Below are 23,268 nucleotides of genomic sequence, written 5' to 3'. Positions count from 1 at the left end.
ATTCCGCTTGATGATTCGTTTGCAAACACAATTTAAAAAACGTATTATGTTTCAAAGCGAGAATAAACAATTTCAATGAAAGAATTTTCGACACACAAACATCATTACATGAACGAGGACTGTTATATAAGATATATAAAATGACTCAACTATCCTAATTTGGCGCCATCAAACATACAGTTTTCTTAAATGAAATTAATAACGCTCACGTTAACGTCAATATCAACATGATAACTAGTATTGTTGGTAGAACAAAAATGTGTCTATGTGTCAATATTACTAATCTGCACAGTTAAATTGGTCTTGTGTACACCAGTAAAGTATTTTCAACAACTCTGGTTTCGTTTATTTTCTGGTATTACTTCCTCTTAACTTGTATTCAAGATTTATTATTTACCAGCGTTATATATGTTTTAAGGAAAAGTAATTAGATCGCATATTATCGCTCCCATGTAGTTATAAATTGTGAAAACACACATTTTTATTTGGTAATTAAGTATATTTAAACCATTATAAGGATGTATTATATGACTGCGATTCAACATCATTTGATTTCTCTATCACTCGTAATTCACATTTTTTTGTGTAAGACATAACATTAGATGTGAAATATATTCGCAGCTGCAGCATTGAATCAATACCTGCAATTACAATTACCGTAGTAAACCAAGACGGAAAGTGGATGATAACGAACAACCGACGTCTTTGGGTCTTAAAGGAGCTCGAATTGCTCGGGAGGTGACTTACTGTACCGGTCAATGTCGGAGAAAGTATTCCGGAAGCGAGGCGTACTACGAGAAACGGTGGGCTGTCGATTATTATCCGTGGATACCCAGGGGGTAGAAGGTACCAGGAACATGAAAACAGGGACCATTACCAGATTGTTCCGAACTCAACAAGGTATGATGACAGCGATTCGGATGACAACTTCACACACAGTGATAACTCCGACAACCATGACAACGACAGTGATGAATGGTGATATGAAATGTCTAACAGTTGAATAATACGTGTCATATCAACTTAAATTGCACTGTTTTCATTAAATTACTTTTTATTTAAATAATGAAATTTAGCCTTAAAGATTGTTGTCGATCGTCTGTGATACATCTGTGATATTGTTTTTATAGTAAAAGGGGGTTGATTGTATTGTTTTCATGGCACTTGAATACACATATTTATTTAATACAAATTCAAAAAGCGTGTTCTTTAGTTTTATATTTGTTTTATCATACATACGGAGTAAGACAAACCTTCTTCGTTCTTATGAAACAAACAGCAGTTCAAATACAATTTGAGTTACCTATAGATAACCGAACATAGATAAACAAACAAATTGCTGCTGAATAAAAAAAAGATGACTGACGATTACACTCCACGACACTTTGTTTTGCATTTAATGTTGTTATTTTTCTAAAACCACAAACGTACATGATGCTATAAAAACAAGAAAGAAAACTGAGTTAGGTTGATGACTTTATGTTTGACAAACCCAGATGCGCAGGAAGGTGGGGAACAAAAACGGAATGGCTGTGTTTTTTTTTTTAGATCTTTCCATGATTTAAAGCAAAGTCATATTGTTAATTACATTATGTTGATTACTCGTCGCATATCTAGTTGTTGCTGTTGTCTGATTCATTGTGACCCCACCCACATTATATAAAATACGTTTATCTTAATTTACTATGTCGCTTGTAAACAGTCATATCATATCTATATAATGACAAGATACTTCTAAAAGAAGCAGTGTACAATACACATGTTTCGTCTGGAATGTTTAAATAATGCAAGATTAATACCTTGAAGACGATTTTACTGAAAATGTAATAATGGGTTATATAAATACACGTTATTATTGATTGCTTTTGGCAAACTTTACCTTATACTACGACTTTGTTATAATGTAAATATTATCTATATTGAACGTGTTTTCCAAAAATTAAACCCAATTAATACCCATACGAATCCGGTACGTGTATTATTGATTACATTTAAACAGTCGTGCTGCGAAAATTAAGAATCGATCCTTTTAGTGATATTTAATTTCAAAGCAAAGCTGTCGTAATTTATGACAAAAACAATAGTGAAGATTAACATTTTGATTAAAGGGTTAAATTTATATTAAGTCGACGCTATTAAGTTTCATTCCTCACTTCTTCTTTGCTGTATATGATGCGCTTATATTCTAGTATTTGAGACCGTCAACCACCAACGACGCAAAAAGAAAAGTTCTAAAAACCTTTTTTTTCAATAATTAGTATATTATTTTCAGTATATTCGGTAATACAATTTCGCGATGTAAAATCGAAAGTACATCGCGAAAATAGGTGACATTGCGATATACGCTCTATAAATAACGCAAGTAGATTGATCATTATATATAAATATATATATATATATAATTAACACCACATGCCCAGTAAAATGTTATTACCGAATATATGACAATATGAAAACTGAACAACTTTTGTCAAGGAATGTGATATTTTAATCAATATAAACTAATAATTATAAAAAATACGGTATTTTAGAACTTTAATTTTTTCGTCGTTTGTGGTTGACGGTCACTTTAACCTGTCTCGTGGTAATTTCGCCAGATACCGTAATGTAATGCGCTATGACGTCATTACTGTCATATTAGTGGACATATTGATCAAAGTTAAAATACGGTTACGAAACTTTGAGAAAAATAATTATGTTATTCCTTCAAGTCTGCTAAATATTATCGGACATCCTTTAAAATTTAAATATCATATTTCTTTATAAAGCAATGTGTCATTAAAATGATAATCTGTACGCGTGTACCTATTATTAATTTAATAGTTTATATAATGCCATTTTTTCCAATGGCTGTACTCTTGGCAAAATTGTAAAAACAGTACCTAAACGCTAGCAATAGACTACGTGTATATATCAATTTTCGTTTTCAGAAAATCTATTTTTACTACTAAACTACAATATTGATTAGATTGTATAGATTGTGATTAAAGTTTGGTGCACATTAGGACGCGTTAACTTGTTGTGGGAGGTTGTTGTTAAATTTAAGAATGGATCTTAAACCATCACAAATATTTTATTCGCAAGATTCTATTAATAATGTCTTTGATAAGCGGTCATCACACAATGGAACTAGAATTGGTGATACATTGGATGACGTCTGTGAAGGAATGTAAGATAAAACATAAATCACGAGTATTATTGATTACAATTGCTTATTTTTACATGATGCTGGAAGATAAATTTTAAAGAAAGTAATATTCGTTGTACTGCTATATTTAATGTATTTGTTTCGATAATATATTCATTTATAACAGTTAGTTAAATTTATTGTTTTTGGAAACTCGGTCCGAAAAATTGACACAACAAGAATGAGTTTCGAAAACATTTCTTTAATCACAGATTTTATTTGAAGTAGATAAGTTTAAGCAAAAGGAAAACAAATCATGTCAAACGCGCTCAACAATACAGGTATTACGTTCATATTTTACGACCAGTTTCCCGCAACATGTTTAAAAAATGATCGGAGCGTTATATATACATTAAACAACTGTATAATGCAAGAATATGGCACGGTGCGATTAACATAGCTTATAGAACATGAAATGTTTCTATAGCCGTGTTTACGTCTGTTGACCTAATACTAAGAAATACAGATGTCCTATATTATATCCTGTACGTTTTATAGTTTGAGTTATCATTTTTAATAACTTTTATTTAAATAATTAAAAAGATGGATTATCAAAAATCTTTTCAATAATCATGTCCAATTCGTAGATGTCAAGTGTCTTCAATTCCGAAGATAACGGTGGTGAACCGCGATGGAAAATGGGTTACCGCAGACAATCGACGCTTATGGGTTTTTCGTGAGCTGGAACGGCTCGGAAAATGCGACACAATTCCGGTACGAATATCCTCATATATACCCGAGGCAAAGCTTACATCATATAACGGTGGGACGTCTGTTCGCGTTCGTGGACCTGCAGGAGGGTATTGGCATAACAAACCAACACCATATAAGCCAAAGGTCCAATCGAAATTGCGAATATCCAATAAAGCATCTGTGTATCAGTCGAAATACAAAGTAAAAGATTTAAGCGAAAGTCCAACTCTGTTCTCCTACCAGGCACCAACATCGAAACCACAATCGTCTATACCAGCACACATGACCACTGCAACAAAAACCAACGTTGCGATGACTGTTCAAACCAGCCCTGAACATTCACCTCAACTTACGATACGTTCGACTTCAGATAGTTTTCGATCCAACCCTTTAAGTAGTGGTTTGCAAGCGTCCTACAAAGCCCCGGTAAAAATAAGTCCGATAAGCTCTTCGTCATCCAAATATCCGTGCTTTTCTGACATCGGTAAGGCAAATGGTGATTATAGTCAGCGACATACCCACTCTTCACAATCACAATACCGTGATCAGAGAAGCTGTTCAACGCAAGTAGGTAGTTCAGGGTCGCAGTACGGGGATCAGAGCAATTATTCAAAGAAAAGTGAACTTTCCGTCTCGCAAGACCGTGTTCCGCAATGCAATTATTCAACGCAATGCGAAAGTCCAGGATCTCAAAACCGCGATCAGCTGGGTAATTATTCAAAGCAAGGAAGTCCATCAAGACCCACGGTCTCTATGTCAGACACTTCAGTTGACCACAACTCCGTTCGTGCTACAGAACATGCATCGAATGCATCAGAACCACGCTATGTCATGCCAACATACCGCGAAGGCAGCAGGCCTAACAATGGCGATTCGAACAAATCTTGCTGTGGATGTACAATTCTATAAATGGTAGATCTTTGAACATTTTTTGCAAAGTGCTAAATGTTTTTGTGTTTTTTTGCAAGATGATTTTAAGATTTGCACTAACACAACTGAATACTTGGAACAGTCAACTTGAAACAAGTAATATTATTAAGCACAGAAGAGTGTTTTATGTTTATGTACGTGCTGGTTTTCCCAATCTGATCAACTTATGTCGAATATCGAGATTGTTGAAAGCGTTCACTGTAAATATTGCATAATATATTTGATATCTTTGATTTGCATTTCATAAGAAATATGCTTAGGCTTTTTGGCAATCACATAGATTTAAATTGACCAACGCTTAACAACAATCATAACAAAGTAAAACTTACACTATGTACACAGCAATGTTTGTTAGTTTTATATTATTACAACTATTCGAAATACACATTAAAGGGGCCGTCCAACGGATAAAGCGTCGTATCGACGCGAAACGATATTTTGGGAAATTACGAGGATTGCTTATATAGCTATAAAATACATCCGTTCCAAACATGAGCGTGGATGGTCGAGTGGTCCAGGCGGGAGGCTTTTTAGTCTAGGACTCCAGGAATCCAGGGATTAGTGGTTTGAGCCCTGTTGAGGTCTATTTTTATTTCCATTTTTATATTGTATTCTTTTTTTTTTACAGGAGATTTTTATTTCAAATGTTTAAATTTATCAATATAAAGCATTTAAAGCATTTAATGACAAATTTCAATACATGCAAAAATCTGTTGGACGGCCCCTTTAAGTATGCATACGTTTAATGCGAAGTTTATATATACGTATGTATATAGCTGCTGTGAAGGTGACAACCATAACATGTATTTCGTGTGTAAGGAAAAAATTCAAAACTGGCATGAAAAGCACGGGCGAATTGTCATATAAAACTTTGTAGCGCACAGAACATTGAGATGTTTACTTTGACAGTAAAGAATGTAGCGCGTGGTAATAAAATTTTGTCGCCCATACAGCGAACGCAGTTGATTTCTTAAAACAAAAGAACATAAATGCGCTCTATCGGTTAAGTGTAGATAGTTCAGTATTGAACCGATATTTCGTCGCTGTATACACCATAAAAGAGGACTCCGTATTACTCGGGTGCTAATGCCACAGTGAAAAGACGTTGCCATGGATGGAACGCGCTCATCGGAACTATTTTGTTTGCGAATGCAGAAACTGGATGCAAAGTGGTTAAATGCAGTAACGGACTACTTTCGTCGTCATACGTATATTTTGATACCTATGGGGCGAATTGCAGAAAGCAATCGCCCCAAAATGTCGGACGAAGCAATACAAGGTAACCGGATGACAACATATTTTATTTTAAGACACTGCAAAATGATTGCCACTTGCGAAGCACTTCATCGAATTTCTGAACCAATATGTCGTCTAATTAAACGTTTACCAGTCGTGAAATATTTAAGATGACTTACAAAAAGTCGTATCGCGCTCGACACCATTCGTACTTATGAAAAAAAAAGCAATAATCAGATGATTATCCATGTGTCAGACCTGGTGTGACAGACTTAAATCATGGTATATATAAAAAGAACATGCCATACGAACCTGTTTGTTTCGATATCTATTAAATACCTAATTTGTTGGTGTTTTGGTGAAAACATACATCACTTACATAAATATCGATGTGGTAAAATACAATCATGACCACCTGCAGCCAATTGTATAAACATTTTAACCGCAAGGGTACCACGTTATCGCGGTAACCAGACCGCTTACCATGGTTAAACCATTTGTATAAACAATTCACACAAAAAATTACCTCGCACTTACCGCGGCAACTTTTTACCCACCTATGCTAGCTGGGTAACTGCATTTTAACCACAACAAACATTGCGGACGTTCATATGGTCAGATATCGTAGACCTCGACTTTTTCGACGAGTCGACAGACAGGAGACGGACTTAATGGACGACGAAGTGCGCCGAAGGTATAGGTTTTCGACGGACAACATTGACCAACTTGTGGGACTGTTGGAGCCAACATTACGAACACGGACGCGCCGAAACCAGGCACTGACCATTCGACAACGGATCATGTTGACTTTGAGGTTTCTCGCTTCCGGGGCTTTTCTCCAGATAATAGGAGACACCTTCGGCGTGGACATTGCAACTGTGTCCCGAGTTGTGACCGACGTGACGAACAGCTTGTTTGCACTTAAGGATATGGTGATAAGGTTTCCCGTTACTGACGCTGACAGACGACGAGTGATGACGGGTTTCTTTGAAATGAGAGGGTTTCCGGGCGTTATAGGCTGTGTCGACGGTACACACGTCCGTATCATTTCTCCCGGTGGTCCAGATGAGCCTTCCTTTGTGAATCGGAAAGGGTTTCATTCCCTCAACGTCCAGGCAACATGTGACCACAAAGGTAAGTCCCCTCTACAGGTTTGGCCTCTTAAATGCCCATGTAATCCGGTACTGTAACATTACGTATTTTCATCACTTTAGTCCGGTATATATCTTAAACATTTACTCTTAAGGAAAAACAGTTTGTTCAACTTTTTTAATTCGCAGTGATCAACGTGTAATTTCACTACTTTATCACTATTTCAAGCACACGCAATTATATTTCATTTGATTTGCAGATGAGAGCTGATATAAATTATTATTAATGCGCGCATCTATTTTGCCATATTCAAAATTCTTTTCTATAATCTGCAACTTCCATTCAGTGACCCACCCATGACAGAGACTACACGCTAACTGAATTCAGTTTACTCAGTACTGACGTAGTAGTCTGTAATGACATCACAGCAATCTTGACACATGTGTACTTTGGTACATGTCAGGCCATACATGTATTTGAGCTGCTGAATAAGAATCGCGTTTTCCTAATAGAGGCTCCTGTGGGGTATTTCAACACTGGTTTCTCATGTAACACTTTTTGATAAAAAACGTGTTTTCTTAAAATACATTCCCGAAGAATACCCACACGAATCAGGTACGTGTGTTTATTAATGAAACATAATCCGTCGTGTGCAGTAAGTGAAGATTCGGTACATTTAGTAACAATCAACTTGAAAGTTGTCGTACTATAAACATATTAATTTATTCGACACTATTATATTTCATACTTTACTTCCTCATAACGGGTTTTGATGCATATCAACTTAGGACTTTTTAATAACAATGTCGGCCTATACTGAAATGTCAGTCGATCTGACGTCTTTACTGTCACACTGATCGACACATTGATCGGAGTTAAAGGTTGCTTACGTAACTGTGAGGAACTGCAAAATGCACAAATTCCTTTGGTTCTGCAAACAAATAGATCTACAGTTTTTCACTGTTTTGAGTACCATAGTGCTAAGGTGCTACAGAAGAGATAATAAACATACATTGGCGAGTTTAAGCACGTACGGGGATTAGACATACATTCTGTATTTCGTCTGAAAACGCTTAACAGTGTGAATGATCTTTTTCGGTATCATGACATATAGAAAAAAACATTTTGAAAATGTGCAATATGTTTTAAGGAAATAAATGGAACATCGAACAACTAGGCAGGTGCATCTACCAACATGTTCAGAAACAGGAGATAATTTTCCTGGGTTACAACAGATAATATAGGTTCCAACTGTACAATTAAACAAGATAACAAGGGATACCGTGATTCGAATGATTCAATGAATAACGACAACTTGTATCTGGTCATTCAATTGGTCTGGCCATTGAATAAAAATTGAATACTTTGAAACAAAAATGCCATTAAAGAATGATATTAATAGTGTTGTTCATATTAATTTGACATTAGAATGTTAAAAGTATAACATTACATTGTTGGGTGATACAGTAGATGATAGTTGTAGGATAGGATAAAACTAGGATACTAGTTTTATAAATTATAAAATGTTTGTGCATTGATAGTTATGAAATAAATCAAATTATATTCATATGGTGTGTAAATCTCATAGTTACATGTACTTACACAATTCAAGTGAGTTCAATCTTCGATTAGCTTTTTACAGGTAATTTTGCATTCGTTTTAATAAAGCTTTGTGGCCAAATATATTTCTAGCAATCAAATTCCACATGTCCACCAAACTAGCCCTTATTAATGTAAATTAAAAAGCGATTGTGCAGTTTTTGAACTTGTTTCTACTAAGTGTTTTTCCATACAAATTACACAATCAGGTATTGTTGACACATTCACATATATAGATTGGTATTATTTTGGTATGTCGAAATATTTTCTCTCTAAGTTATTATTAATACTAATATTACAATTCTGTAAGAGCTACTTTTGATCAAGTTTATTTACTTTGTTAAACCTCACTACAATACGCAATCGTTCATTATTGTTTTTGAAAATCGAACAGCATTGATAGACGCCTCTAAGCATGTATACATGACGGCGTGTATATAACACTTGTTATGCTTTAAATACATACGTATTCTGTGTCCAGCCATGCGGGAAAACCACACTTGCACTTGCATAAATATGAAATATAGTGTTAACAAGAAGAGATAGTATTGAGTATATCGTTTAACTTATGAATTTTGTCATCGATTTCTTAGATGCAATTTCGCTTGTATAGCCTATAATGTCTTATCATACGGTAATGGCGATTTTCATGTCCCCGCCACTATAGTGGGGGACATATTGTTTTTGCCCTGTCTGTGCAAACACAATTTAAAAAACGTGTTATGTTTCAAAGTGAGAATTAACGATTTCAATGTAATCATTTTCAACAAACAAATATAATTACATGAACGAGAAATGTTATATAAGATATATATAATGACTCAACTATCCTTATTTGGCGCCATCAAACATACAGTTTTCTTAAATGAAATTAATAACGCTTACGTTAACGTCAATATCAACATGATAACTAGTATTGTTGGTAGAATAAAAATGTGTCTCTGTGTCGATATTACTAATCTGCACAGTTAAATTGGTCTTGTGTACACCAGTAAAGTATTTTTAATTAATTACAACTCTGGTTTCGTTTATTTTCTGGTATTACCTCCCCATAACTTGTATTCAATATTTATTATTTATCAGCGTTAAATATGATTTAAAGAAAAGCAATAAGATCACATATTATCGCTTTCATGTAGTTATAAACTGTGAAAAAACACATTTTTATTTTTTTTAATCAAGTTTATTTAAACCAGTATAAGGATGTATAATATGATTGCGATTCAAAATCATATTATTTCTTTATGAATTGTTATTCACATAATTCTTAAAGACATAACATTAAATATGAAATATATTCGGAGATGCAGAATTTACTCAATACCTGCAATTACCGTAGTAAACCAAGACGGAAAGTGGATGACAACGAACAACCGACGTCTTTGTGTTTTTAAGGAGCTCGATTTGCTCGAGATGTGTCTCACTGTACCCGTCAATGCCGGGGACAGTATGCCGGAAGCGAGGCGTACTACGAGAAACGGTGGGCTGTCGATTATTGTCCGCGGAAACCCAGGGAAGAATGGAACCAGGAACATGAAAACAGGGACCATTGCCAGATTGTTCCGATTTCAACAAGGTATGATGACAGCAATTCGAATTACAACTACATACATAGTGATAACTCCGACAACTATGACAACGACAGTGATGAATGCTGATATGAAATGTCTAACAGTTGAATAATACGTGCCATATCAACTTAAATTGCACTGTTTTCATTAAATTTCTTTTTTTAAATAATCAAATTTTAGCCTTAAAAATTGTCGTCGATTGTCTGTGATACATCGTCAACTGTGATATAGTTTTTAAAGTTAAAGGGGATTGATTGTACTGTTTTCATGTCACGTTCATACACAAAATACACATATTTATTAAATACAAATCTTATAAAACGATTTTAGGAATGTTGTTAGTAAGCGAGCTTACTAACGAATTTCCTGGACGAGTTTAATAAAATATAGTATGAAATGACAACGAGTGTCAGATCTTTTTTATCACATGCTTTTAAATGAGCAAATTAAAAAAATATTTACGCAAACATAATGATAAATCCCGAACGTTGTTTACATTTCGTGACGTCATTTGACGTTGCAACGTCATTTCAGCAAAATAACAAAATGCGATTTGTCAATCGAACGAAAATACGCCAATGAAAACGCTTTAAAAGTATATTACACATGTATAAGATAAAAATATTCGTAATGGTTATATAACATGGGAAACAGGGTGTGGCATGTAATAAAGTAGTTTATAAGGCGACATGAAAATATGTATTGCGATTCGAGGCTCTTTACTTGAATCGACAAACGTAGTAGTAATTATTTAACAATATGTATTGGACTCAGAGTTATGTATACAATAGATAAAATCAACATATCGTCGCATATGATTTATCATATTCATCAAGTGCTTTGACACTTTCGTAATTAGCTTCATTACAAGTGAAAGTGTTGTACGTTTTCATGGCTTGAAATGTCGGTGACTTTGGTGTTTAACATGATAAACCTTTTCAAAACAACAAGAACGTTGCATCTGCAGCTGATATTAACATTGATTTGACATAAATAGTGTTTCTAAAATAAGATTTATGAGAGACAAACATTTATAATTATTCCATATTGAACACACAAGTATCCATAACATAATTCTGGTGATAAAATATATAAACTCGGTAAGTGAAATTCTGACCTTGAAATAGTTGGTTTAATATTTACTAATATTGTTGATTTTAACGTCAATAACATTGTAACCTTACTGACAACGGACTCATACTAAAAATATGTGATTTGGATAATGAGTTTTTAGTCAGTTCGTATAACTAATATTGAACAATGGTTGATAATCAAACAACTCTTGGGAAGTAAAGTGGAAGCTCTCATTGCATAAGAACTAAGAACTGGTTCTCATCTTTAGAAATGCGATGTGACTTGCACATGTGATTTGTAGATTAAAACTATTCCAGCAATTTGTACATTATGTTATGTCGTTACGAAATTAAGAGAAAAGGAACATGAGTGTCTCTTAAACAAATTGAACAAGTTGAAATCCAAGAAGCATGATCCCACTGTATTGATCGGACAATTTAGGGAACGGTTATTAAATTCGTCAACTTACGTGTCACAATTTTTTATTTGCCTCTCTTGCCTTGATTTATACCATTTATTACAATGAATGCATTCTTTGTTATTTCTATTAATTCATTAATAAATTTCTATTAATAAATGCCAAACATATCGCTGTTTTCTGCTTATTTATAAATGCATTACTCGTGTGTAATTGTTTATCCAAAGCAAAGCAAAATATAAAATACGATATGTCATATATGGTATGTAGTCAATTGAAGAGGTTGCCGAGAACGATGATGATTGTAATTATGATAAGTAATTATATGTATGAACGTCAGGTTATTTGTAATACAAGGTGCATGTTGATGGTTTACAACTTATATCATCTATAAATACATACGGAATATTACGCTAGTCAATTGTTCCAAGAGTTTGTATCACTCGAGTGGCTTGTGTGATGACGTATCACACGAGAGGCGGAGCCTCGAGTGTGATGCGAAATAGAACAAGCCACGAGAGTGATACAAACTCTTGGAACAATTGACTAGCGTACTATTCCTTTTATTATATACAACAACTAACGAAAACAGTTAACAAATGTATTTTTTACTTTAACAAAACTGACAAAACAATGACAACAACGGTACGCCATAGTTTATTTAAGACGCGTATGAATACAGTTTATGTAAATTAACGTGTAAAAATTCGAACCGGGAAAACACAGGTTTCCGACACGCTTACCTTAATGCCATCGTTGATCCAATTTTTATAACAATTAAGTTGACAACTTTAATCCGATGTTTATAACAAAAACGTTTAAACGATATGCAATTCTACTTCTATCTTCCATGTCTTTATCGAAACTTAGTTTAAACCGCACTATTTTATTGTATTCCTATCGAAATATACATTTATGCATGATAAACACACACTCCAAAATACGTTTTAACACATAGTTTACTGTTAAAAAACACCACGTCCGACATGTCCTTACAGAGTTAAGATAATAAAACTATTGTGTTTTGTCACAGAAATGACGACACACGATGTACTACGTAATATATTTCGTAATATAAAATATTTCTATTTTTGGTGCGTGTAATGTGACGTCATTAAATGGGTCGAAGTAGTCCGGCTAGTATGGTAATACGGAGTTGGAAACAGCGAGTAGCGTAATACGGGATTTTTTATTTCAACGATCGATACAACCTGTATTTTCTTAAAAGCATTAAACAGGTATATAATAAATTGATTTATTGTATTATGTCAAGCACGTCCACATCAGTTTTATAGTTTTTTCCTTGTGTGATGCGGTAGGTAATCTTACATATCGACGGTACAATGTATTTTTCATGAGAAAGACGGTAGCTAGAGGAATGAACACGTTAAAACTAAAAGTCTTGGATGTTAGTTCTGGCTATTGAGACCAATTTCTACTGACGTTTTGTAATAAACATGACAACAAAAATTACGCAAATAAAATGCACTTAAATTAAGGATCTCGTCCATGCACATGCCACTCGATGAATGTATATACTGAATTTAAATCATTGATAATATCATTGCTTGACTTGTTCTCAACGAAACAATCGTACTAAGCATCAAAAAAGTTTTAATTACATGTGTATATATGTTGAGTTGATTAATCAATAACGGGCAAATAAAACTATTGGCAAACGACAAGGTACACAGTCTACTATCCTGCCTTTTTGCTTATTACTGTACGAAGAATTGCAGAGGATGTACACGTGGAGAAATAAATTCAGTTTCCGTTAATGTGATCATAATGATCTTTTATTCACATAGTATCATGATAAAACGGCCACCGGAAAAACTTTGCGAAACCGAAATTTCGCAAACTTAAGTACCCTTTTTCTTAAAGATTTGCTACTTTGAGACATAGTATGCGATAAAAGTCTTATCGTTGATTAATAATTGGTTATTTTCACTCAAAAAACGCGTTTTCTTCACTATGAAATTTATAAGCAAAGTTGGGGTTCCCATGGGATTTTTGCATTTTCCCATGGGATTTTCGATTTTCCCATGGGATTTTTTCTCCCATGGGATTTTTTTTCTCCCATAATTTGCAAATGGGAGAAAAATCCCATGGGATTTTGAACATTTTAAAAAACGTGTTTTATTTGCGTTTGCAAGTATTTTAACGTTATTTAAGGACTGTATATTGGTTTTATGCCAATTATATATAAAAATATTTAGTAATAAAAAAATCCCATTTTAAAATGGGAGAAAAAAATCCCATGGGATTTTTTTCTTATTTTGAGAGATTTATTCATGAAACTTTCAGAAACATCATATTTTATGAAATGATGAACAACTACGATATTTTAATGCGTTTAGTCGTGTTTAAAAAAAAACAAAAAATCCCATGGGATTTTTAAATCCCATGGGATTTTTTTTCCCATGGGATTTTTTTCCAATGGGATTTTTCAGTTTCGTAAGCCGAATAAGTTTCTTAATGCGAAAAACAACAATAAAGGAAATAATAATTATAATTTTGAATAATAAATTGAATAATATAAATAACATGAATATTTTTAAAATGAGTTACAATTAAAGGTTTATGCTAGTAGAACTTATCATTTCTTGTTCGAGCAGATGGTTGAGTCCAATTGGTGAGTATGCCAGCTTAGAACCAGTATAAATGCATCGCAGACAGACAACGCTGTCATACTGTACACACCGCTGAGTAACAATCTTTATTGCATTTCATTTTGCAACAGAAAATGAACTCCGTAGTATAATTGATCTTATATATGCCCTCTGCTTTTGAAAGCGTGCAACACATTAACATAACAATAAGTCCATGCCAAAAACTATGTGCAAATTCCATTCAAAGCTATATACACATTATAAAGGTCAGATGACCCGCGTCATGCGAAAATGGGTCTTATGTCATATGCGGCCGAAGTTGGTCCATCCTAGCTTGTCCAACCGCGCAGTCTGGTCAGGTACTACGCTGACTGATATATAAAGTCAAGCCATGATTCGTGGTCTCATATCCTAACTCGGTAGCTCCTGTGCGAAACTTTCACCGGAAACGACGGCACCGAGACGGGCGCTCGAACTTTGCGGATGCGCGTTATATGTTATATATAATAGCGCGATGTGTTTTTTCTTGCCTCAAATTAGTAAGCCCAATCAGCGTTTTATTGTGTTTTTTGCTTCTACTATTAACAAGAACTTCAACTGATACGAACATGAATTTTATTTTAATATGTTTATTTAATGCTCGGAAAACTCATTGTATATTTAGACTACTACTTATAAAACAAAGTCGGGTTTTCGGCATAAAAATTGTTATTCCAAACCAGATTTTACGCACTTTACTGTACAAAATACCGTTAGGGCCACCGTGGTTACTCATTAAAATCCAGAGGGCGAGAATGCGAGAACGCGAAAGTACGATGACGACAGTGCGACAATACGATGGCGACAATGCGTTCGTACGATTGCGAAAACGCGCTAGTACGATGACGACAATGCGACAGTGCGACAATACAATGGCGGCAGTGCGATAGTACGGGGGCGACAATGCGATAGTCATATCGTACTGTCGCCGTGGTATCATCGCAATGTCGCCATCGTTCTATCGCATTGTCGCCATCGTATTGTCGCACTGTCGCCATCTCATTTTCGAATTGCCGCCATCATACTATCGCGTTATCGCATTGGCACCATCGTACTATCGCACTGTCGGCTATCGCCATCGTATTGTCGCACTGTCGTCATCGTATTTTCGCACTGTCGTCATCGTATTATCGCACTATAGAACTGTAGTATTGTCGCCATCGTACTATCTCACTGTCGCCATCGTATTGTCGCACTGTCGTCATCGCACTGTCTGATTGTCGTCATCGTATTATCGCGTTCTCGCATTGTCGCCATCGTACTATCGCATTGTCGCCATCGTATTGTCACCCTTTCATCATCGTATTGTCACATTGTCGCCGTCGTACTATCGCGTTCTCGCGTTCTCGCCCTCTGGATTGTAATGTGTAACCACGATGGCACTAACGGTATTCCGTAATACTGCTAAAGCACAGTATGATTAGGTCACTCCCAATGCTCAAATCTCTATGTCTATTTTAGTAACAACACATGTCTATGGAAGGATATTTAGGTAAAAGTTACATCATTCGTGGTGAATATTTACATTATGACCGATGCTTATTCTAATTTGCTTTATGACAATTCCAACATGCTTGTTGTCTATTCGTTTATACTTGATGATTGCTGCAACATTACATCATTCATGAATAATATTTACATTGTGCGTGATGTTTATTCTAACATGCTTCATGACAGTTCCAACATGCTTGTTCTCTATCGGTTATACTTGATGATTGTTTCAACATGCTTGGTGACTATCCAATGTTTGTGTGTTCATTATTCCTGAAACCAGTCATAATCGGTTTTGCCACTAAGCGTCATTAACAACGGCAGTTAGCAACAGGCAGTAAGCAGAATGCAAGTTACTAAATTATGACATCAGGTGGCGCGCGTTTATTTTCCGTATATTGAATAAATTACTTTTCGGAAAAAAAAGCGAAAACATCCGAATCATTTTGACTAGTAAACTGAATAAGCTGAATTAGTTCCCTTCGTTATATAATCTCCATTAAACTAAATACGTTCATTATTGCCATGAAGACCAGTAAGTTTACACAATGAATTGACTGCCGTGAATGTTTTTGATATTTGTAAGATGCAATTGGCACTCAAGAAATTATACATGCATTTTATTCAGAACATAACGGGGCTGATGTGTTGGAATTGTGGCCCTTCCCTAGTCCAAATAATTACAGTAGACGTAATCTACCGATGTGCATTGCATATCGACCTCATATTTATAAAGTAGCCCAAACCCCCATTGCCACAGACCTGTGCGTGAAACTTTCAGATTTCTCTAGTCTGTTTACCATGCTATAATTACAATTTCTATAAACACATATTTATCATTTTATGACTATATAATGTCTGTGGTATACAGAGAAACCTGAAAGTTACAAGTACTCGTGTCTAGTACTGTACAACTATTGTACTCCTCGTTGAGAAAACAACTACTTCATCTACATGTATTAAAATATCATAAAACATAATTTTCAATCAAGTTGGAAAAAATCAATAAATAAATGTCATATAAACAGGTTTGTCATGAACGTTGACGTCGCTCTTGGTTACCAGAAAAATTCCCACGCACGGATTTCAACCGTCATTGTTTACAATCAATTAAATGCATAAGTACTTGAATTTGTATAGTGTTTTTTAAAAGTGTCCAGCTACAGGTGGTTAGCGTGTGGCTATAATACTAGTTAGTGAAAACATATTTTGGAATGATAAGTAATCATATTATAACGAAAAATCAACTTTTCTTAAAAAAAATAAGTTAAATATATATTCAACAAGGTATCCAACTCGAAATCATCCGAAAACGGGATGCATCGTTTTAAACAGCCATTACTTCATCAATTTTGCAGCGATTTTCACGATCTTGGTCTTATTCAACGCAGAAATAAATTTCATTTCTGGAAATGTATATGTCTTGCAATATTTTTACAAATACTGGGTCAACTTTTAAAAAATAACACGATACACAACTCGCGTGACCCAGCTGTGATCGATCAGACAGTATTCATGACTGAAATCTTCACGGGGAAATGGGCATTTTCCCTGCAAAGTTCACGAACCTCGATACCATAATTCAATAAAACGTATGAAAAAAAAACATTCTTACCGTGCTTGCCGTAGAATTATGCATCAAAACTAACTGTCCAGCGCATTTTCAAACCTTTGTTTACATACATTTCAACCAACTGACATTTTAAACACAAGGGTGATTTCATTGCTCCAATGCGGAGTTGTGTCCTTACAACTGGAGATTTCATTCATAAATACGGTCTGATCGATAACAACTGGGTCAAGCGAATTATGTATAGCTTTATTTCTTAAAATTTGACCCAGCATGTGTAGAAATATAACAATATATATACATTTCCTAAAAGGAAATTCATTTCTGCGTTGAATAAGACCGGGTCATGAAAATCGCTGCAAAATTAATTTAGTAATGGCTGCTCAAAACGATGCACCCCGTTTTCGGATGATTTCGAGTTGGATACCTTGTTATATATAAAACGGTAGTGATTTTTTTTTTTTTTAGAAAATTTGATATTTCGTTTTAATATGATTATTTATCATTCAAAAAGATGTTTTCACTAATTATTATCATAGCCACACGCTAACCACCTGTGTGTCCAGCACGTGTGCCGGGAGAACAGGGCTTAATGTATTTTTTGTTAAGCTCTATAATATTTATATCCAATCTGTATGAAAAAATGTCGGTGAACATTATTCCGGTGTTAATTTTTGAAAATATTGAGGCATTCGTTAATTATGGATCTAAAACGGAACATTAATCCGCAAAAAAAACACCGGGCATATTGCATATTAGATCGGACACATGAAATTATTTCGAAAGAAAGCAATAAGAGTTTCAATTCTACAAGAGTAAGTATCGCTGTGCACGATTACGCTCTTACTGCTCGTATATATTTGACTCTTGGCAAATACCTAGTGTTTTATTTTGCTTAATCTAAATTGTGTCATGCATCTATATGTACTTAAAGCAGCATGACCAACAGCTCTTTCATATGTGAAAGAGATTGACACGAAATACCTACCCATCTATAATAAAGTTTATATGTGCACTTCAATATTATAGTTTTAAAGCATTTTATGTGGTGCAATATAAAAGTACTCTAGTAAATTTGAAATTATGTAATCGATTTCCTCTCAACATACATGCAAAGTTCCAGATAACTTTTTCAGCAAAATCTTGGTTTACACTCTATAATAATCCAGCCTTAAAGTCTATTATTAATTCTTTTTTTTCATGTAAATATAATTTTTGGCACATCCGCATTTAGGTTTGCAGTCTAAGAAGAGCTAATGACAATTGCCGGTTTACAGCAGACTTTTTGCGATAAAAGGACCAGATAATGGAAAACGTTCGGCTTTTCGACTGTTGTAAAGATGGTCTGTTATTCATAATAACGTTAAAGTGCTGTTGATTTCATAATTGTAATGAGGGCCTAGACGAGTGGGAACTCATTGATAAAATGTTTACATTATATGCATTGATATTGAGTTTTACGCATGATCACACATTTTGAATTCTTATTTTATTTTTCCAATGTGTAACCGTACGCACAGAATTTAAGTCTACTTTTTTACTAAATTTAATTCAATTTTTTACGACTTTAAGCGTCTTATCTGGAGCTCTGCATACATGCATTAGTAGCATATATTGAAATATATCCATAGACTTTCTTTGGTTATTGAAGGTAAATTACTGTACAAAAAATATGGTTAGTCATTAACCAAAAAAAAGTTAAGTCTACAAACACGCGGTTAATTTCGGTTCAGTAGCAAATATCTTACAAAGGTGCGCAACTTCTCCTATAACATAAAATTTCCGTTATACGCCGTAAATTTCCGTAGTCCTCCGTAGCATTTCGGAATGACTGTCAATTGACATCATTGTATCATGCATGATAGTATGTTGCTTTGTGCTTGGGTGAAACTCACATCTTACCATCGCGTTAATTTATTAAACGCATTAATATTTGATTTCATTATGCACTGCGCCTATTGCACAAGTCTCTCTGCACAAACCAACATACACATATGCAGCATGCAATTAACGAACAAGAATGTTGCATCTGTACACATGCATGATACCATTAAGCAGAATGTAAATAGACATTGGACATCAGGCAAGATGTAAGTGTCATCAAGCATGAAAAGGTGTCTACATATTAATTGAAAGTACCATCAAGAATCATGACACAGTCACAAAGAAGGATGTAATTTTTACCTAAATACCCTTCCATATTTGTCGGCACTGTGTGTTTGCTTAATTTCACTGAAGAACGTCTACTGGTAAATCTTACAAAAAAAGTGATAAATAAGACTGAGTAGCAATTTTTTCGGCGTTGCTGTTTAACGTCAAATTTGGCCTTTCAACGAACTTCTTAAAAGCCCATTGAACTTTAATGAAGAAGTTTCCCGCTTGTAGGTCCGAATGAATTAAATCAAATTTTGCAATTGGCAATTTGATAGAAATCCCCATAAAACATTGCACATAGCTTTCTGAAATAAACAGGTCACATTGAACGCATTCACGATATCCAACAGCTCTCTTTGCAAAGACCTATCTAGTGTTTCTTGGCCGTGTAAGATCTATAATTAGAACATCGTCACCTAAACATCTACTAATAGAAGAGCATATTTTGGGGAAACAAATTCAATAAGAGTACAAAACGTCCACGATCAATAATGTGTAGTTTGTTAAAGATATCACGGCAGTAAAAACATAGCACTTTAAAGAGACCACAATCTGGTACATTTGGTCAATTGTTGCGTCCGTGGCGGACAATACATTTTTAAAAAGAAAGCGTACAAAAAAGCAAACACAAAGTTCTTCGTAAGCTTGTTTTAATCTTAAAAACACATAATCGACAGTCATTCCAGTCAAATACAATACTAACAGTCAGCACTCTAGAGATCAAAAGTGCGGATATAAATATTTAATTCAGGGATATCAAGTGTATCAAGTTCGAATTCCGGAAAAAATAGCCGGTAGTCTGGGGCATTAGGTCCCTTACAGGGATAAAAGGTAAATCCCCGCCCGAGCCGTAGCTAACTGATTTATTGTAGTCTTTCTAGTTGCAATTTCTGGTGAGTACAATGCGGAATATTACGGATATTTGCAACATGTCGAAGATTTTCGGAAAGTAGCGAAGAGGTTTTCGTCAGTTAATATTCATGTCCGTGCCGGCCGCTAACTTATCAGAATCAATAAAAAAGAACCAGAAAAAATCGGTACCGATCGCAAATTTCCGGAATTCCGATAAAGCTTCAACATAATTTGTTCTCAAATGATCGCGTACTCGAACGAATCTGTCCCTACGCCTCAAACTCCCTTTAAATCTCATCGGACGTACATTGATCTCAAAATCTATCCTTGACGACTCAAATCATATTTCCTGAATAGTTTGGCCTATTGACGTCCCTGTAATTATAACAATGGTCTTTTGGATAAACACCGCTAAGTTGTTGCAATATAATAACCGTTTAAAATAGTTACCGGTTTTCATTTAATAAAATGAGTAAGTCATATTCGAGATTTCAGCGATTGCCAATATTTTGCTTTTGTTTCTCATAAGCATATGGTGCTTGGTATCTGCTATTGACTCCTATGTAGATTGCAAATATTACATAACCCTTACAGCGGCCGAGCGCAGATATCTGCATTTGGCCGCTAAAAAGAAAAATCTTTGCGCATTAATTTAATTCAAATCTCATTATCATAATCAAAATCATCATCATCGTCGTCGTCGTCACTACTACCACCACCACCATCATCATCATCATCATCATCTTCTTCTTCTTCTTCTTCTTCTTCTTCTTCCTCCTCCTCCTCATCATCATCATTAACAACAACAGCAACACCAACTTAACATCATCATCAAACAACAATAAACATCGGTAGCATACAATGTGCTTCATCAACCATACATAATTATATGCGTTAAAACACCATAATAGAACAGCATGAATGAAGCTGTCTATTACTCTTTTATATTTCCTATACCAATATTTTTTTTCGTTAATTGAAGGACTAGTTGAAATCTTCTATAAAAGCCCTCCCACCCCCCCCCCCCCAAAAAAAAAAAATAAAAAAAAATAAAACATAATAATAATAATCCTAGCAAACAACAATAAACATAGGTTAGTTAGTATACACTGTGCTTTAGCAACCATGCATAATGAATGTTTATGACTTCGGACCGTTGTGATCAAATTTAAAAAAGCAAGATGGTATGTATGCGGCACACAACACATAGATAATTATAGTTTTATACCTTAAACGTAGTTCATCAAAATAAAGATAAGTTATTATTAGATAAGTTATTACCCTTTTCCAGTTAATGTATGTCTTTTGTGGACACACTTCCGGTACGCTCAATCTCGAGAACCAGTAGACATTAAAGCATAATAATACAGGCATATGACGAGAAACATTAAGACAATCATCATCAATAATTTCGGAAAATAGCACAAGGTCAGCAGTTTCAACAGGCAAACAAATATAGTCTATTGTAGTTCTACAAGTACTGTCGTAGGAGACAAAGGTGCAGTTTGATCCGCGACACTCGGGCAAAGTGTTAACCGCTAGCATATTACAGTCAATTAATAACCTACGCAAAAGCCGAGTGCGGGGATTATTAGCTGATATACTTATGTCCGCATTGAAATCACCCATAAATACTACAGTACCGTTATCAGCGTACTTGTTATATATATCGTATAATCTCCCGATATAGTCAGCAAAAATATCTATAGAGTGGTTGGAGCAGGGTAAATAGACCTGAAACATATACATATAATCGTTTGCAGAAATTTGCATCTGGATACCTGCAATGTAGTATAAACGCTTATGCCTACTGAGCTATTCCGCCGAGTACACATTCTCGACGTATTTTATACCTTATATAAGCAATCTTCGTAGTTTCACAAAATTTAACGACAAAAACAGAACTCTCCAAATTATTCAATCGTTTCGCGTTGCAACGCTGTATAATTTTTAGGTTTTAAAATCGTCAAAAGATGCATATAATGGCTATATTAGAGCATGGTTAATGTTCAGTATTAATGTTTCCTCACAAATATCATAACTAAAACGAAAACTTACGAATCTGAATCAACTTTTTTCAATTTTGTCAATTTACCAAAGCGTGAAAAGATCCCTTTAAGAAAATATATAAAACAGTTCTTTCCTGTTTTAACAAAATGATACATTTAAAAATAAATTATGAAGCATCGCTAGCAATATTAGAAAGAGAAGTAGAAGGAGAATTATTATCAATAGTAGCAGTAGCAGCAGCAGCAGCAGTAGCAGCAGTAGCAGTAGCAGAATCAGTAGCAGTAGCAGTAGCAGTAGCAGCAGCAGCAGCAGTAGCACTAGCAGTAGCAGTAGAAGTAGCACTAGCAGTAGCCGTATCAGTAGCAGTAAACAGTAGCAGCAGCAACAGCAGCAGAAGCAGCAGCAGCAGCAGTAGCAGTAGCACTATCAGAAGCAACAGCAGCAGCGGCAGTGGCAGCGGCAGTGGCAGTGGCAGTAGCAGTGGCAGTAGCAGTGGCAGTAGCAGTGGTAGTAGCAGTAGCACTATCAGTAGCAGCAGCAGCAGCACTGGCAGCGGCAGTGGCAGCGGCAGTGGCAGTGGCAGCGGCAGCGGCAGTGGCAGCGGCAGTGGCAGCGGCAGTGGCAGCGGCCTTGGCAGTGGCAGCGGCAGCGGCAGCAGTAGCAGTAGCAGTAGCAGTAAGAGTAGCCGAAGCAGTAGCAGTTTTTTGCTTTTTTGTTTTAGAAGTGTTTGTCGTATAAGA

General features: G+C 35.1%; 1 protein-coding gene across 1 annotated transcript in view; it reads left to right on the top strand.

Moving 5' to 3' along the window:
* The first annotated feature begins 2,995 nt into the window (after positions 1 to 2,995).
* LOC127879928 (uncharacterized) overlaps positions 2,996 to 23,268 on the top strand; it is a 37,663-nt gene continuing 17,390 nt past the window's right edge. The window contains exons 1-2 of the mRNA XM_052427041.1: positions 2,996 to 3,169; positions 3,775 to 4,451. Coding sequence (XP_052283001.1) covers positions 3,048 to 3,169; positions 3,775 to 4,451 — 799 coding nt within the window. The 5' untranslated portion in view covers positions 2,996 to 3,047. The remainder of the gene's footprint in view (positions 3,170 to 3,774; positions 4,452 to 23,268) is intronic.

This window comes from Dreissena polymorpha, chromosome 4 (assembly GCF_020536995.1).
Source record: "Dreissena polymorpha isolate Duluth1 chromosome 4, UMN_Dpol_1.0, whole genome shotgun sequence".
In the NCBI taxonomy this organism is placed as follows: Eukaryota; Metazoa; Mollusca; class Bivalvia; order Myida; family Dreissenidae; genus Dreissena; species Dreissena polymorpha.
Note: the sequence above shows the minus strand (reverse complement) of the source record. Positions and strands in the feature narration are given on the sequence as shown.